The sequence below is a fragment of the Talpa europaea genome (assembly GCF_964194135.1).
Source record: "Talpa europaea genome assembly, chromosome: 1".
In the NCBI taxonomy this organism is placed as follows: domain Eukaryota; kingdom Metazoa; phylum Chordata; class Mammalia; order Eulipotyphla; family Talpidae; genus Talpa; species Talpa europaea.
In genome coordinates this window covers 42,586,175-42,603,819 of record NC_140073.1, presented here as the reverse complement: position 1 = coordinate 42,603,819, position 17,645 = coordinate 42,586,175, and the positions used below count along the sequence as shown (strand labels likewise).

The following is a 17,645-nucleotide window of genomic DNA, read 5'->3' as shown; positions in this document are numbered from 1 at the left end:
TTGCTCTTTTTTCAGAATTACTTTTTCAGTTTGGGGTCTTGTGGTTCCTACAAATTTGGGGGATTGTGAAGCATTTCACATTTGATTTCCTAGGTATTGCATTGAAACTGTAAATTGTTTTATGTAAAAGGGTCATTTTGATGGTGATAATCCTTCCCAGCCATGAGCACAGAACATCTTTCCATTTCTTTATGTTTTTTGTTTCTTTAAACAATGATTATAGTTTTCAGGGTAGATGTCTTTTGCCTCCTTAGATAAATTTATTCCTTTCTATTTTATTCCTTATGATGCAATAACAAATTGTTTTCTTAATTTCTTTCTGCTAGTTCACTCTGTGTAAGATTGCAATAGATTTTTGTATACTGATTTTTTAGCCTGAAACATCCATATTTGTTCATTATTTCTAATATTTAGTGGAGTCTATGTGTTCTAAGCTTAATATCATGTCACCTGCAATTGGTGACAATTTTATCTTTCCCATTCCAATTTAAGTACTTCTTATTTCTTTTTATTGACTAATTGTTCTCTTTAGATTTCCAATACTATGTTGAATAATATTGTGAGAATGAACATAACATCCTTGTCTTGTTCTTCATCTTAGAGGAAAGGGTTTTGATTTGTATCGAGTACAATGTTAGTTATGGATTTGTCATGTGTCCTTTCATGTTGAAGTATATAACTTCTATACATGTTTTATTGAGATTTTTGTCATAAATGTATGTTAAATCTTGTCAAATGCTTTTTGTGCATATTGAGATGACCATATGATTTTTATCATTCATTTTGTTGGTATGATGTTTCATGTCAATTGATTTGTGTACGCTGAACCATCCTGGAATAAATCCTTCTTGATTGTGATACATGATCCTTTTAATGCATTGTTGAATTCAATTTGCTGATAATTTGAGAAGATTGCTGCATTTCTGTTCACTAGATATACTTGTTTATAATTTTTTTCCTTTTGTAACATCCTTGTCTTATTTTTAAATAAAGCTAGCGCTTGTCTTTTAAAATGAATGAGGAAGCATTCCCTTTCCTTTAATTTTTGTAAGGGTTTAATAAGAATAAATATTAAAGTTTTGAATGTTTGGGAGAAATCATCAGAGAAGTCCTCTGGTTCTGTACTTTTAAAGAAGCTTTTGACTACTATTTCATACTAGTTGAAATGCTTACTAGTGGCTGATCTGCTCAGATTTTGCTTCTTCATGATTCAATGCTAAAAGTTGTGCAATTCTAAGAATTTATCTGCATATTCTAGATTGCCCAATCTATTGTCATATAGATATTCATAATAGTCTTTTGTTTTCCTTTGCTTCTATGATGTCTGTTACAACTTCCCCTTCCTTTATAACTTTATTTGTCCTTTGCCTTTTTTTCCAAGTGAATCTAACTAAAAATTTAACAATTTTGTTTATATTTTCAAAGAACTAGGTCTTTGTTTCACTGATCATTTATATTGTCTTTTTCCTGGAAACAAAATTCCTGAGGCAGGAGGGGAAGATGTTGATATTTTCAAAGACTGAAAGAATCATGATATTTGGAGAGGTGTACTCAAGAACTAGCATGGAAGCAGGACCTGTAGCGTGCACATTAGATGATGATAAGGGCAGTGGAAAGTCATGATGATTTTAAGCAAAAGCTTGGGACACAATCATAACCTCATTATCAAATATCATGCTTGGAGATAAGATAGGAAGGGAAGCATAAGTGTTTGTATATATGTTGAAAACAAAGAGTGATCTCTTTCAGGGATATGCCATGGGAATGCATAATTGAGGTAAGGGTCTTTGGGGAAAAAGCAATCAAGAATATGAAAGTCCAGAATGTTCAGTGCTTCATTCACTTGAATACTGAAGTCTCCCAGGATTAAAGGTGACCAAAAAAAAAAAAAAAAAAAAAAAAACCGAGAAAATGTTGACCAAGTCATCATTTAACAAAGGAGTATAACCAAGAGAGATACCCGTAACGAGGACTGGTAAACAGTGCATGAATGACACAAACCTCAAAGGTACCATCTATTCTTGTGTTTGTTAGGTTGATTTTACAGTAAAGAACTGAAAATTGAATACATGAAGAGTGAACTCATGACCAAACCAGAGGTAGACGAGATATGAGGAAATGAATGGTCCCCACTTAATAAGAAGTATAGGGTTGTTTTCAGAAAAGAAAACATCAGTTTTGCACACATTAAATGTGAATGTTTATGTACAAAGTTTGTTTTTCTTTTTCTCAAGAATTTAGGTTACCCTGGAGTAATAGCTGAACACAGGAACTGCTGCTATTATCAAGATTTATACTAATAGATCATGTTCAGACTAAGATTGTTCAAAACGAGTTTAACCAAAACCCTTAGGGATGTCTAAGTTTATTGGCGGCAAATATTGCTCAAACCTTCACCTACTAAGGAATCTTCCTCTGCAACCTCTCCATCACATCTTTCTTGCATTCCCAACCATGGAGCAGAGATAAAAGAAGAGGAGTGGTTTCTAATGTTTGTCCTTTTTGGAAGATTTATCATCTTAATAACAACACTGAATATTAATATTTAACAGAGGGAAAAAAGGGATCTTAGAGCAGAAGCTACTTAAGAGAAAGAGTCAGACTCCAATACTGATTGCCAACTATGACACTTACAGAGGTTTATGTATGCATTTATTTAAAAACACACATATTAATCTAAGTGATAAAGAAATATGCTAGCAATGACAATCCTTTAAAATAATGAGATTTAATTACTGAGCAAACATTTATTTAGAACCTATTATGTGCTTGGTACTATGCTAAGAGTACAATTCAATGTATCATTTAAAAGGGAGAGGGGCAGAGATCATTCAACAAATCATTATATATAATTATAAATTATGATAGATAATGAAAGAAATGTACACAGAGATCTCAGTTCAGAAAATGAGTGACCCATCCAGCAAAAAATTATTTTTCAAGGACTTGAGGTTTGAATTGAAATTCAAGATTAGTATGAAAGGCAAGGATAAAGGGAAATGCAGTCCCATTAGGAAGAAGCCAGTAAATCATGGCTAGAGGAAGCACGGACATTTGAGCAACAAACTCAAGTCTCTACAACTAAGACTAAAAATGAAATAAAAAAAATTATCATTGCTCTCACAGGTTAAAATACATAATACTACAGGAGTCATAGAGGGTCTTTCAGCTCGAAAACAGAGTGAAAAAATATAGAAGTGAAACCAAGCTTACCTGTAATTTCTGGAGTCAAATGGAATAAGAATATTTTAAAGAGTTCCTCTCATAAACTTGAAATTCTAAAATTTCTCCATAGTTTTCCACCCCTGTTCTGTGATGCCACATTTTACTGATGTAACAAAGCCTGGCTACGTGTCCATATCATGGGTGGAAGTAGCCTGTGTTTTCAGATCTTCACAATAGGCACCCAGTCTCTCCCTGAACTACTACGATCCTAAATCATTTGATCTGTATCTGCCAAATTGTTAATTGTTTCTTAATTACTCAATTACTTTATCTTGTCAACACAAGTAAATCATAAACTTTGAAAAGGAAAAAGGTATCAAAAAAATTCCTTGCTGATTGATCCCTTGAGATAACCCAGTCCTTCTCCTGTTTCCACCCCCATATTTGAAATCATAGGACTCAGAAGATAATTTCCAACTTCCAAACACTCAGGATAGCTTCACTGTGTCTGTCTCCACCGTCCTTACCAGGTAAGTGACCTGGATTGTGGGGCTCCCACCCCACAGAGGAGGGTCCTCTTGGCCCCTACAGTCCAGCTGATCATAACGACACTCAGGTGGGATCAATCCGCTTGGGGTTTAGAATTTTGAACAGCTGGTCCCTGATCTGCTTAGTCTTGATCCCATAGACAATGGGATCCAGTGCAGGGGGAAAGAGCAAATAGAGATTAGCAAGGATGACCTTGGCGGCAGAGGCGGTGGGTGGCCCAAAGCGCTGCATGACCACAGAAAGAAAACCTGGTCCGTAGAAGAAGATGATGACACAGACGTGAGCAGTACATGTGCTGGCTGCTTTAGCGCGTGCCTCAGGTGAAGGAAAATGAATCACTGTCTTCACAATCTGCCCATAGGAGTATGCAATAAAAGCCATATCTCCCACACCAAGAAATATTGCCACAGCAAAGGCATAGAGGTTATCCACAGTGGTAGTCCCACAGGCCAGCTTCACTACTGCCATGTGCTCACAGTAGGTATAAGCAATCATGTGGGAATCACAGTATGAAAGCCTATGGGCCAGGCTTGGAAAGGAGATGGTCAATCCCACTCCTCGCAGCACTACCAGGCCTCCAATCTTAGCAACCACAACTGGGGTAAGAATGGTTGCATAACGCAGAGGGTTGCAGATGGCCACAAAGCGGTCCAAGGCCATGGCTACCAGCACTCCTGACTCCATGGCAGAGAATGCATGGATGAAGAACATCTGGGAAAGACAGGACTGGGAGCTGATGGCTGTATCACCAAACCAGAAGATGGCCAACATCTTGGGCAGAGTGGAGAGAGAGAGGATCAGATCAACAAAGGAGAGCATGGCAAGAAATAAAAACATAGGCTGGTGAAGGCTGCGTTCTGTCTGGATGAGGAAAATCAGGACACTGTTCCCAGTCACTGCCAGGAAGAACATGAAGCAAAAAGGAACTGAGATCCAAATGTGGGCTGCAGTCAGTCCTGGAATGCCAGCCAAGAAGAAAGTATGTGGGAAGAGATGAGAATTATTGGAAAGAATCATCATGCTCATCTCACTGGCAAGAGCAAAGGGCCACTGCAAAGAAAGGCACGCAGGGTAAATGCAATGATGTGGGGATTGAAAGCTAACACGCCATTACTATCACTATTCCCCGATAGTCTCAGAAAACAGCCCAAAACAATTTCACTTTAATCAATATTTCTGCAAGATCTCCAAGCACAGAAGAGGTAAGTCAGTTTAGTTCAGGGGGAGATGTTTTGGATGAGAATTTCAGAAGCCAGATCCCAGAGTTAGATATCCTGGTATATACATGCGACCTGGGGCAATTTAGATAACCACATTTAAGTAGTTGCCCAGGAACTCTTGTTAAGTATAATCCTTCCCATCATGCTCATGTTTCCAAGTTCTAAATGCTGGTGATGTAGTGACAATTGGCCTTCCGTGGTCCTTCATCTCATACCAACAACCTTCATCTGAAACTACCCAGAATTTTAACATCTGGAAAATCTTTTAATTTGGAGATTTCCCTCTCTTTCAGGCTTTGTTTCACTACTTGGTTGCAGAACAAATTCCCTGATGATTTCAATATTGGTCAGGTCTTCCTTGGACTATTCTCCCAATTTATTCACAAATGAATACCTTTGTGAATATACATACGCAAACGTAGATCTGTTCCCAGTATCTCAATAGATAATCTGATTTTATCACCTCCTGTCTGTCTCTTTCCTTCTAGGTGACCTAGAATAAACAGAAGCTTTTGGTAATAACAACATGTGAAATTAAAAAAAAAATTATTTTACAGACACATTATTTAGAACATGAGAGAAAATGAGTAGATAATCCCTCCAGTTTCATTTTTCATGCAATCACAAAATGTGTAGAAAACTTAAGATTCACAGCAGTTACTATGCCCAATATCATCATTATGTGCATTAGAAAACTGAGGTCTACAAAGAAGTAAGTTCAGTCCCTCTACCTCCATCAGGGGAGGAGGTGAAGGGAGGTAAGGAATCTAGGACACAAATTTAGGGGCTTCCATAAATGTTTCCTTGTGATGCACTCTGAGGGTTTCAAAGAAGAACAGATTTACAAATAACTTACTGTTGAACCCAATCTAGAGATATGGATGCATATGTGGGAAGGCGCTCCCACATACCAAATTTATCCTTTGCTTATGTCCATATGGCAAAAAGGTCCACATAGATCTCCCACGGCATAAACAGGATTGTCAGTAGTTCCAATTTTTCTAGTTAGATCAAATCCATGCATTTCTGCCACAAGACCCCATCAGATTATCCAGATATGGAAAGGTTGGGGGAAAATTAATTTGTGTATGGAACCTATACATATCTCTGTTCCTTGAGTCTTAGCCATTACTCACCAGAAAAGATGCATTTGATCAATCTATTGGGGATGAGAAGTTAAGCTACCAGTCAGACCGCATGAACAGAGTATTTAATGGACACCTTTTCAGATATTGCCTGTAGGGATCCAAAATGAAACTCCCACCACCCAGACACCAATTAGCACTTTTGCTTCTTCTTCAAACAAAGGTCTAACAAGATTTCTTCCTCTTATTGGGGCCTCAGGGAACAGGCCCAGCAGGGAATATTTTGAACGGCAAACTCCAGGGTGCCTTGTCAAGATGGGGCCAGGCCCCTAAAGCTAGAAACAAGGAGAACCATGGAAAATGGAACTAGCTATTTGATGACCAAGCAAGATGGGAAGGGTAACACCAGACCAACATCCATTACCTAGATGACCTTCTGCAACTTAAGTGGAACTATGAGAGGAAATAGATTACTAAGTGGGAGTCTTTATAAAAAGGCAAAACATGCCCAGTGATAAAGCTGGAGAAAATGTCAAATGTCTTCCTGTGTCCAAACTCAAAATGGCAAGTTCAAGGGTAAGCCAAGTATTATAGGTACCACTATCCATATGAAATCTCACCTTCGTTAAATAATTTATAACTTTGGGGCCTCCCCGGTGGTGCAGGGGTTAAGCACCGCACTATGAAGCAATCCACAGCCTCTGCAGCACGAGTTCGATCCCTGGCCAGCCAGGGAGAAACCCACATGGCGCAGCAAACCTCTCCTGACTCACCCGCTGCTCCACTCAGCAGTGTATTTCAGTCAGTCTGCCTGCTCTGTTCCCCGCTCTGTCTCTGGTGAATCCCCCCACACCTCTGGCCTGTACCCCAGCTCTTGTATGCATAAATAAATAATTTAAAAAAAATTTATAACTTTGTCCTTTTTATTTTATTTACATTTGACTCTTATTTCAGTCACCAGAATCATTCCTGAAGATGATGCCAGGTGAATATGTCAGAGGATATTCAACTATATGAAGGATATGAACATTACCTTGGATTGAAAGGGATTGGAGAAACTGTGTACAGTTTACAGAGAACACTTGTAGCGGCATGCATGATTCTTCATGAATTTTTCAAATCCAAAAATAAACTCCCCATGAGAAAAAAAATTGTTTTATAATGAAACAATATTAAAAAAAATCTTATTTTATGAAAAAAGTAAGACCAAACACATGCAAATTTATAGCTCAACACTCAGTCAGACTTTTGTGTCTTCAAAATGATAATCCCATATCACAAAGGCAGAAGTTTAAATGGGCTATATTGCAAGGGAATAGCACAAGATTTACTGCAAATGGTCGGTTATCCATTTAGGAGAGACATTTCCTAAGCATACTGACCCAATTCCAGAGGGAAGAAGAAGATTTAACGGATATCATTTCAGGTAGAGCAACGATTAACAGCCCTAAGATGAAGCACTCAGTTTTCTGACAAAGAAACCAAGTTTGGACACAGTGAATTTAGGACTGATGATATCTAAAACAGCAGGAGATACTTATTATAAAATAGAAAATAAACTATCCAGCAATTCCACTCCTTGGTATTTATACAAAGAGCGCAAAAGCACTAATTTTAAGTGACATGTGGATTCCATGTTCATTGTGGTGCTATTTACAATAATCAAGCTATAGAGACAACCTAAATGTCAAATGACAGAAGACAAGATTAGGGAGAAGCAGTGCATATACACGTTGGAATACTATTAAGCTATAAAAAAGATGAATTCTTGCCATTTGCAACATGGATGAAGCTGGAAGAGATTATGTTAAGTGAAATAAGCCAGAGAGAGGAAGACAAATACTTATTGATTTCACTCATACAGAGAAACAAACAAAAGAGCTGACTAAACTGAGCCAAAGCAAAGACTAGAAATACAGCTGCATAACTGAGGCTACTACAGGGTGGAGGGGTAGGAATCGAGGGGAGAGGAAGCCCAGTGTTATACTGTAAAGGAATCTGAATGCCTTGATGGTGGGTGTGGTTCAGAGAGGGACATCTGAGGACATGTGAATTTATTCCCCTGAATCACATATAGTGCTATAAGCCAATGTTACCTTAAAAATAAAACTTTAAAAATAAAATACCAGCCTAGAACACCATTAGAGAAGGAAGGAGTAGGCAGGACTTAGTCATGAGAACAATATAGAGGGCAATCCAAGAGGAACTAAGAGGACTTACAGATAACCAAAAAAGAAACTTGAACCCAGAAAACAGTATTTTAGAATATTAGAATAGTATGAATAAGGGCCACCTGGCCATAACTCCCAAATCCTCACTTAAAATTAGAAATTGTGTAAAATATCAAGATATTGGAATAAAACTGAAGCTCCAAAAATAATTAAGAAGCTTTGGATCAATAATTTAGCTCAAAAAATATTTCCTGGGCCTCCCCAGTGGCACAGCGGTTGAGCGCTGGGTTGTGAAGCTGCACGCAGCCTCTGCAGCGCTGGTTCGATCCCCAGATGCTCCCCGGCCACCGGAGGAGGGTCCCACATGGCGCGGAGACCTCTCCAGCCGCCCGCTGCTACCCCCAGCAGTGTGCTTCGGTCCTTCTGCCTGCTCTGCTCCCCACTCAGGCGCTGGTGAATTCTCTCACCCTCCAGCGCTTCTGACTGTACCCAGTGCTTGTATAAACAAATAAATAAATCTTTAGGAAAAAAAAAATGAAAATGACTTGTAACTCTTTAAAAAAAAAAAAAAGAAAACAGAAATGTAGGAATGAGACACAGAAATAACAAAAGAAAGAATAAAATGGCAGATTAGGCCCTGACATATGAATAATTACTTTAACTATAAATGATCTAAGTAGGATTCGTGCCAGGGACACAAGGATGGTTCAACATCCGAAAATCAATCAATGTTATCCAACACATCAACAAAACGAAATATAAAAACCATATGATAATATCAATAGATGCTGAGAAAGCTTTCGACAAAGTGCAACACCCATTCATGATAAAAGCCATTGAAATTCTTGGGATACAAGGAACATACCTCAACATCATAAAGGCCATATATGACAAGCCAACAGCCAGTATCATTCTCAATGGTGAAAAGCTGAAAGCATTTCCATTAAGATCTGGAACAAGACAAGGATGTCCACTCTCACCACTGCTTTTCAATATAATACTGGAAGTCCTAGCCAGAGCAATAAGACAAGAGAAAGACATACAAGGAATCCAAATAGGAAAAGAAGTCAAACTATCACTATTTGCAGACGATATGATAATATACATAGACAACCCTAAAAACTCCACAGAAAAACTAATTCAACTCTTCAATCAGTTCAGTAAAGTGGCAGGATACAAAATCAACACGCAAAAATCAGTAGCCTTCCTATACACAAACAATAAATCTGAAGAAGAAGAAATCAAAAAAACCATCCCTTTTATTATTGAAACAAAAAAAATCAAATACTTGGGAATAAATCTAACAAAAGAGGTAAAGGACCTATACAAAGAAAACTATAAAACACTGTTAAAAGAAATAGAAGAAGACACAAAGAAATGCTCATGGATTGGAAGAATAAACATTATTAAAATGGCCATCCTACCAAAAGCAATATACAGATTCAGTGCTATTCCAATCAAAATTTCAATGTCATTCTTCAAAGAAATAGAACAATTATTGATGAAATTCATATGGAATCACCAAAACCCCAAATAGCCAAAGCTCTCCTGAAAAAAAAAAGAAGGGAATGGAGGCATCACACTCCCAGACTTCAAACTATACTACAAAGCCATAATCATCAAAACGGCATGGTATTGGAACAAGAACAGACACACAGACCAATGGAATCGAATAGAAAATCCAGAAATAAACTTACAGATTTATGGGCAACTAATCTTTGACAAAGGAGCAAAGACTATGCATTGGAGCAAAGAAAGTTTGTTCAATAAATGGTGCTGGGAAAACTGGGTTGCTACATGCAAAAGAATGAAGCTTGACTACTACCTCACACCATACACAAAAACCAAGTCAAAATGGATTAAAGAAGTAGACATAAGACCTGAAACCATAAAATACATAGAAGGAAATATAGGCGAAACACTACGTGATATGCACATCAAAGACATCTTTACAGACACATCACCCAAAGCAGTGACAGTGAAGGCAAAGATAAACAGCTGGGACTACATCAAATTAAAGAGCTTCTGTACAGCAAAAGAGACAATAACAAAAACAAAGAGAAACCCCACCGACTGGGAGAACATTTTTGCACACAACACTAATGATAAAGGATTGATCACAATAATCTGCAAAGAGCTGATGAGACTCAACAACAAAGAAAATAATCCTGTCAAAAAATGGGCAGAAGAGCTAAAAAGAAACTTCTCTGAAGAGGAAATGCAAATGGCCAACAGGCATATGAAAAAATGTTCAACATCACTCCATACCATCTTACACCAGTGAGAATGGCACATATTAAAAAAACTAGCAAAAGCAAATGTTGGCGAGGATGTGGAGAAAAAGGAACTCTTCTGCACTGTTGGTGGGAGTGCAAACTGGTCCAACCACTATGGAGAGCTGTGTGGAGATTTCTGGACCTACTAAACATAGAGCTTCCATATGATCCAGCAATTCCACTCCTAGGTATTTACCCAAAGGACCAGAAACATCCATTCCAAAGAGCACTTGCACCCCTATGTTTATAGCAGCACTATTTATAATAACTAAGCTTTGGAAACAACCCAAATGCCCAAAAATAGATGACTGGATCAAGAAGATGTGGTACATATACACCATGGAATATTACTCAGCATTCAAAAAAGATAAACACATGCAATTTGCAGCAACATGGATGGCGCTGGAAGGGATTATGCTCAGCGAAATAAGCCAGAAAGAAAAAGAAAAATACCGGATGGTCTCACTCATAGCAGGAGTCTAGAAAATTTAAATAAGGGACCAGGAAAATGAATAACTATAAGAAAGTGAAACTCAAAATCAACAAAAACTATGAACCCGAGACACTCCATGGGTGGTAGGGGGCGGGGAGGGGAGGGATTGGGGTCAAAATAAGGGGATTGTAATTTTATGGGGAATATAAAAATAAAATTTATTTTAAAAAAATAAACAGGTCAGGTGGAAGATACACATCAAACTAAAGTAAAGCATCATATATGCACAGCAGCGATACAAGCAGAATTCTGCGACCACACCTCTGAGAGATGGGAACACCTTGGAGAGCGAGCATCTAATTATGCCTGTGGGGCTCAGAGCAGGCTTCACAAATGAGGCAACATTAGAGAGAAAAGTTGAAAAGTGAGAGTAGAATATTGCAGAGTAACTCACTAGTGTTGGACTCCCAAACTCACAAAGCATGAAATTATTGATGAACTTCAAGAGATAAATGTTGAAGAAGCAGGAAAGGGAAGATGGTTTAGAAGAAGGTTGAACCCAAACTGTAACAGCACAACATGATAATAAAGAGGTCAAGGAAGACAGCACTCTAGACAAAGAGGTTGTTTGAGCAGGGTATTGACATTAATAGGACATTAGTATTCTAAGAAAGGTGTGCTATTAAAGTGGGAAAGAATGAAATTCTAGAGAAAAGCAGTATTAATGACATAAAAAAAGAGAAAATTGGAGAAAGATCTTTACTGGCAAATACTATCAAACATAATTCTAACCAAACTTTTACAAAACAGGGAGTCTCCTTTTTTTTTCCCCCCAGGGAAAATAGTGTCAGAGTCAAGTCTCTGCTTAGCTCTAGAGAATAAACCAAGAAGTCCAGATAGGCACTGAATCCAGAGGACCCCACAAAGGGTGGCAAATCCAGAATACCTCACAATCCCCAGCAGCAAACACTGACTGCATTGACCCAAAGGACACAAAGAAAGTTTATCTTAAGAGAACAAAGGGTGCATGGAGGGAGAGGAGATGGTCAGTCAGGGTGGAAACCCCATTTCATATCTGTACCCAGAGAAGGCAAAGCTGAGTGTTGAGGATCTAGCACGGAGAAGATGGGTGTGAGTGCAGTAGAGAACCAAGCAGAAGGGAGTGGCCCAGAGAGATGGGGGGAAGCTCAGAAAGTTGTGGCCTAACCCACCCAGTCCCCCCAGGAGCTGGCAGATGTAGGTGGATACAGGACTGAGCAGAGATATTGAGCCTGAGTTGGAGCACAATGAGTTGCACAAGGTGTCCAGTCTTCAAACAACAGAGATGCAGCTCTGAGTCTCAGAGAAAATGGCCAGCAGTGCAGATACAGGCACCAGCCAAGCCAGCACCAGCAAAAGGCACCCCTAGGAGCGACAGAACTCCCCACCCCAGGGATCCTCTAGTCACTGAAGAAGCAGATACAGATTAGCTCTCCCTGTCATACAGAACCATCTACTGGAAAAGGAGAAATTCTAAATTTTCAGAACGTAAATAATGGGTGAAAGAAAGATGATGAAAAGAGGTGTGAAGTGTTGGGGCTGCGCACAGGAACTGACATCTAAACAAGACTTGGGAAATCAGGAAGGGCTTTTTAAAAAAAGTGATACCTAGTGATGCAAATGACAAACTCCACCCATGACATGGGAGAGTAGGGAGGTTTGGATTAGCCTCTCCTGTAAGCACAACTAAAAGGAAAACAAAAACAGAATACAATTTGCTCAGAGGAAGATTCAGAGTTTCCACGACAGAGCTGGAGAATTTACTGGGGGGGGGGTTTGCCGGATGGGTGCTCAGCAGTGGAGACAGAGGGAAGAGGCAAAGGCAGTCCCAGTCAGGGCAGCAGGCCATTCTGGTTGGAGGGAAAATTTCTATTCAAGTCTTCAGCCACTTGTTTATTTTGGCCTTAGCTGTTTGGGTGTCAAATAAAAAAAAAATCATTACCCAAGACCAATGTCAAATAGCTTACACTTTGTGTTTTCTTCTAGAGCATGTGGTTTCATGTCTTAACTTTTAAGTCTTTAAACAGTTTTAAGTTGTTTTTTTGTGTATACTGTGGATCCCATATTGTTCTTTTGCTTACAGATGTCCAGTTTGCCAACACCATCTGTTGAAGAGGTTTTATTTTTCCGATGTGTGTCATTAACTCCTTTTTCATAAATTAATTGACCATAAATGCCTGAGTTCATTTATCTCTGGGATTTATATTCTATTCCATTGAGCTCTATGTCTGCTTTTTCTTTTCTTTTCTTTTCTTTTCTTTTCTTTTCTTTTCTTTTCTTTTCTTTTCTTTTCTTTTCTTTTCTTTTCTTTTCTTTCTTTCTTTATTATTTTTACTAGAAAGTAGAAACCCTGTGCCCTAAATTTTCAGAATGAAAATTTATTCTCTGAATAAAAGATAGCATAAGAATGTCTGTTCTTCTTGAGCAATGGATCACCTATAATAAATAAAAAAATAGGGACTCCCCGGTGGCGCAGCGGTTGAGTGCTGGGTTGCGAAGCTGCCCGCAGCCTCTGCAGCGCTGGTTCGATCCCCAGCTGCTCCCCAGCCACTGCTGCTCCTCTCCTGCCACCCGCTGCTCCCCTCAGCAGTGTACTTCGGTCCTTCCGCCTGCTCTGCTCCCCGCTCTGGCTCTGGTGAATTCTCACCCTCCTGCAATTCTGACTGTACCCAGTGCTTGAATAAATGAATGAATGAATGAATGAATGAATGAATGAATGAATCTTTTTAAAGAAAATAATTAAATAAAAAATAATACATTAAAAAAAAACTTCCTGGGGAGAGGGTGGAGCAACATGGCGGCGAGGAAATGCTGCGAGTAAGAGCTCCCATTAAAAAAAAAGTTAAAAGGGAGGAAAAGCGGCAGGTCCCAGTGAGAACTGGGACACGGAAGATAAACAGACGACTCCAGCAAACTACCCAAAGAAGAAAGTTGCCATAAAAGAGGATGAGAAGGGAGGAAAGCTCAGAACCCTGCTACCCTCCCCCACCCACAAAGTCGGCACGCTCCGACCAACAGAAAGGAGGAAAAAACAAACTAAAATGACCAACAAGAACAAATGACGTATCAAGCGGGACTGTGAGTGGAAAGGAACTATTTCAGCCAACACACCCCGTGAACTGGAGCTGTGGAGAACCCTGCAGGATTCGCCGCGGAGGTGAGCGAACGGCTCCAGGCACCATTAGAGAACAACAGAGACCCCCGGAGACCTGCACACAGCCCAGGGCCAGCTGGTAAGCTTGCGCGGAGAAGCAGCGCGCTGGAAAAGCAAACGCAGATCGCGGCTGCCCAGGTCCCCACGCCTGCGACCTAGGCTTGCAGGGAGACACGCGGGGGCCCTCACTGAGGTGAATGTCCCTCACTGAGTAATCAGAAACCAGGCGCCCGGACATGGGAGCGGGGTGCAAAAGGCGCCATTTATGCGGACACTGAACTGGGCTACAGCCCGTGTCCTGGACCTGAGGGCTTCGGAACTGAGACCCAGGGCACGAAATTCGGGACGTGGGATCCCCACACGGTGGGGCACAAGGCAGACACAGCAACCCAAAGCCGTTGAGGATTTCCCCAACATTCCCACTCTGTTCCCCGTCCCACAGGGTGAAAAAAAACAGCTCCCCAAGGACGTTAGGAGAGATGTCTGGCACCACATAGCGACCAGAAAAAAAAAAATCACCAACACCCTATAGAACAGGGACGTTTCTTCATAAAAGACTGCTTGAAACCAGCAGAAGGCTCCCAGAGGAGCCAGTGGCCAGCTGGGAAGTTAGCCCACACCAGGCCCCTTCTGGCCTGCAGTCCAAGCCCAGAAGGGAAGCGGGGACCCACCGCTGGGGCAGACCGGGCACGCAGGGAGTGCGTCTGCATTGCCATTTTAGAACAGGGACATTTCTTCAGTAAAGACTGCCTGAAACCAACAAAAGGCTCCCTCAGGAGCCAGAGGTGAGCGGGGAAGTTCGCCCATGCCAGTCCCCTTCTGGCCTCCAGTCCAAGCCCAGAGGGGGAGCAGGAACCCACTGCTGGGGCAGACCAGGCATGCAGGGGAGTGTGTCCCCGCATCGGCATTTTAGAACAGGGACCTTTCTTCAGTAAAGACTGCTTGAAACAGACAGATGGCTCCCGGAGGAGCCAGAGGGGAGCAGAGAAGTTCACCCAAATTGCCCGCCAGTTCCAGCAACACAGTGTCCCAATGCATATGGCAAATTAGAAAACAGACAGTAGGGAGTAGAAGAACCACATGCAACCTAGCAACTCCTCAGGAAAAAAGCACACCACAAAAAGAAAACCAACCCCCAGATTGCAACGACAGTAACTTGGAAGAACTTCTGAGCCTTCCAGAAAGAGAATTTAAAATTGCCGTGATTAAAAAAATGACAGAACTCATAAAGGAAAACAATGATCAGAAGAATGAAATTGAGTCCCTAAAGAGGGAAGCAAAAGAAATGCAGGAGATCAAAGAATCAATGGAGGCACTAAAGAACTCTGGGAAAAGCAATGAAAGCAGAATAGATGAAATGGAAGAACGAATAAGCACTCTTGAAGACACAGAAATAAAAAGAAACAAAACAGAAAAGGAAAGAGAAGTAAGAAGGAAAAAGACCAAAGAAAGACTTTGGGAACTATCTGACTCCATGAGGAAAGGAAATATAAGAGTTATAGGAATTCCAGAAGGAGAGGAGAGAGATGTAGGAACAGAGAAAATATTCCCGGAGATAATTGAACAGAACTTCCCAAACGTGAAGAAGGAGCTGAAAATTGATATACAAGAAGCAAGAAGAACACCAAACTTCCACGACGAAAGGAAAAATACAGCAAGACACATAATAGTAAAGCTCCCAAGAATCCAGGACAAGGAAAAAATAATGAAGCTGACAAGAGGGAAGAAACAGATAACATTCAAAGGAAAACCAAACAGGCTGACATCAGACTTCTCCGAAGAAACACTACGGGCAAGGAGAGAGTGGAGGGACATAGTCAACAGACTCCAAGAAAACAGAAACCAACCAAGAATACTCTATCCCACAAAGCTCTCCTTCCTCTATGAAGAAAGAATAAGGACCTTCCCAGACAAACAGAAACTCTGGAATTTCATTACAAATAAACCCCCATTCCAAAAAATACTACAAGAAGTCCTAAAGCCAGAACCTCAGAGGGATGAATAACAATGAAAGAAGGCCAAAAAAAAAAAGTTATTAAAAGAATGAATAAATAAAATCAAAGGAAAGACAAACACAATGGCAAATACTGATGCTAACATATTATGCTATCAATATTAACTCTAAATGTAAATGGACTAAACTCTTCAATAAAAAGACACAGAGTCGCAGGCTGGATTAAGAAACAAAACCCAACCTTTTGCTGTCTCCAGGAAACACATTTAGCTACAAAAGATAAAAATAGACTCAAAGTTAAAGGATGGAAAACAATCCTACAAGCAAATGGACCAAAAAAGAAAGCAGGAACAGCTATACTTATATCAGATAAAACAGATTTCAAACTCAAAAAGATAAAAAGAGACCCCATGGTCACTACATTATGATCAAGGGGACAATACTCCAAGAAGAAATAACACTCATTAACATATATTCACCAAACGAAGGAGCACCAAAATATATCAGACAACTATTGTCATCTCTGAAAACAGACATCAGAGAAAACACATACGTAGTGGGAGACTTCAACACACCACTATCAACAATGGATAGATCAACGAGACAATAATTAAGGACACGATAGCTCTAAATAAGGACCTAGAGCGTTTGGGTTTAACAGACATCTATAGAACACTAAACCCAAAAAAAATGGAGTACACATTTTTCTCAAGCGCACATGGATCATTCTCCAGGATCCATCACATACTGGGACACAAGACAAACATCAACAGATACACCAAGATTGAAATCATACCAACCATCTTTTCTGACCATGAAGGCATCAAACTAGAAATAAACCATAAAAAGAAGGTAAGGAACTCTCCTACCTCATGGAGATTGAAAACCACACTACTGGAAGACCACTGGACTAATGAGGAGATCAAAGAAGAAATTAAAAAAATTCTTTGAATTGAATGACAAGAAGGACACCAATTTCCTAAATGTATGGGATGCAGCAAAAGCAGTAATAAGAGGAAAATATATAGCAATAGAGGCTCACATCAAGAAACAAGAAAGAACTCAAAGAAACAACCTAATCTCGAAGCTGAAGGATCTAGAAAAAGAACAACAAAAACCCCCCAAAACCAGTAGAAGAAAAGAAATAATAAAAACCAAAGCAGAAATAAATGAAATTGAAATCAGAAAAACAATCCAAAAGATTAATGAAACCAAGAGCTGGTTCTTCGAAAAAATCAATAAAATAGACAAACCCCTAGCCAGGCTCACAAAGGAAAAAAGGGAGAAAGCACAAATAAACAGGATCATCAATGAAAGAGGAGAAATCACAACGGACACAGCAGAAATCAAAAGAATAATCATTAACTACTATGAAAAGTTATATGGAAACAAGTTCAACAATCTAGAGGAGATGGACAAATTCCTACAACTCTACAATCACCCAAAGCTAGATAAAGTAGAAATAGAACACCTAAACAGACCAATTACAAGCAGCAAAACTGAAATGGTAATCAAAAACCTCCCCAAAAACAAAAGCCCAGGACCTGATGGATTTACAAATGAATTCTACCAAACATTCAGAGACGAATTAGTGCCTAT

The 17,645-nt window shown here is 39.8% G+C and overlaps 1 protein-coding gene across 1 annotated transcript; it reads right to left on the bottom strand.

Annotated features, from left to right (window-relative positions):
- Positions 1-3,777: 3,777 nt before the first annotated feature.
- On the bottom strand, positions 3,778-4,740 carry LOC311182178 (olfactory receptor 52K1-like; the record flags this gene model as incomplete). The annotated part of the gene is made up of 1 exon (XM_084250779.1): positions 3,778-4,740. One exon carries the CDS (start codon positions 4,738-4,740, stop codon positions 3,778-3,780), a length of 963 nt encoding a protein of 320 aa, XP_084106905.1.
- Between the last annotated feature and the right edge of the window lie 12,905 nt (positions 4,741-17,645).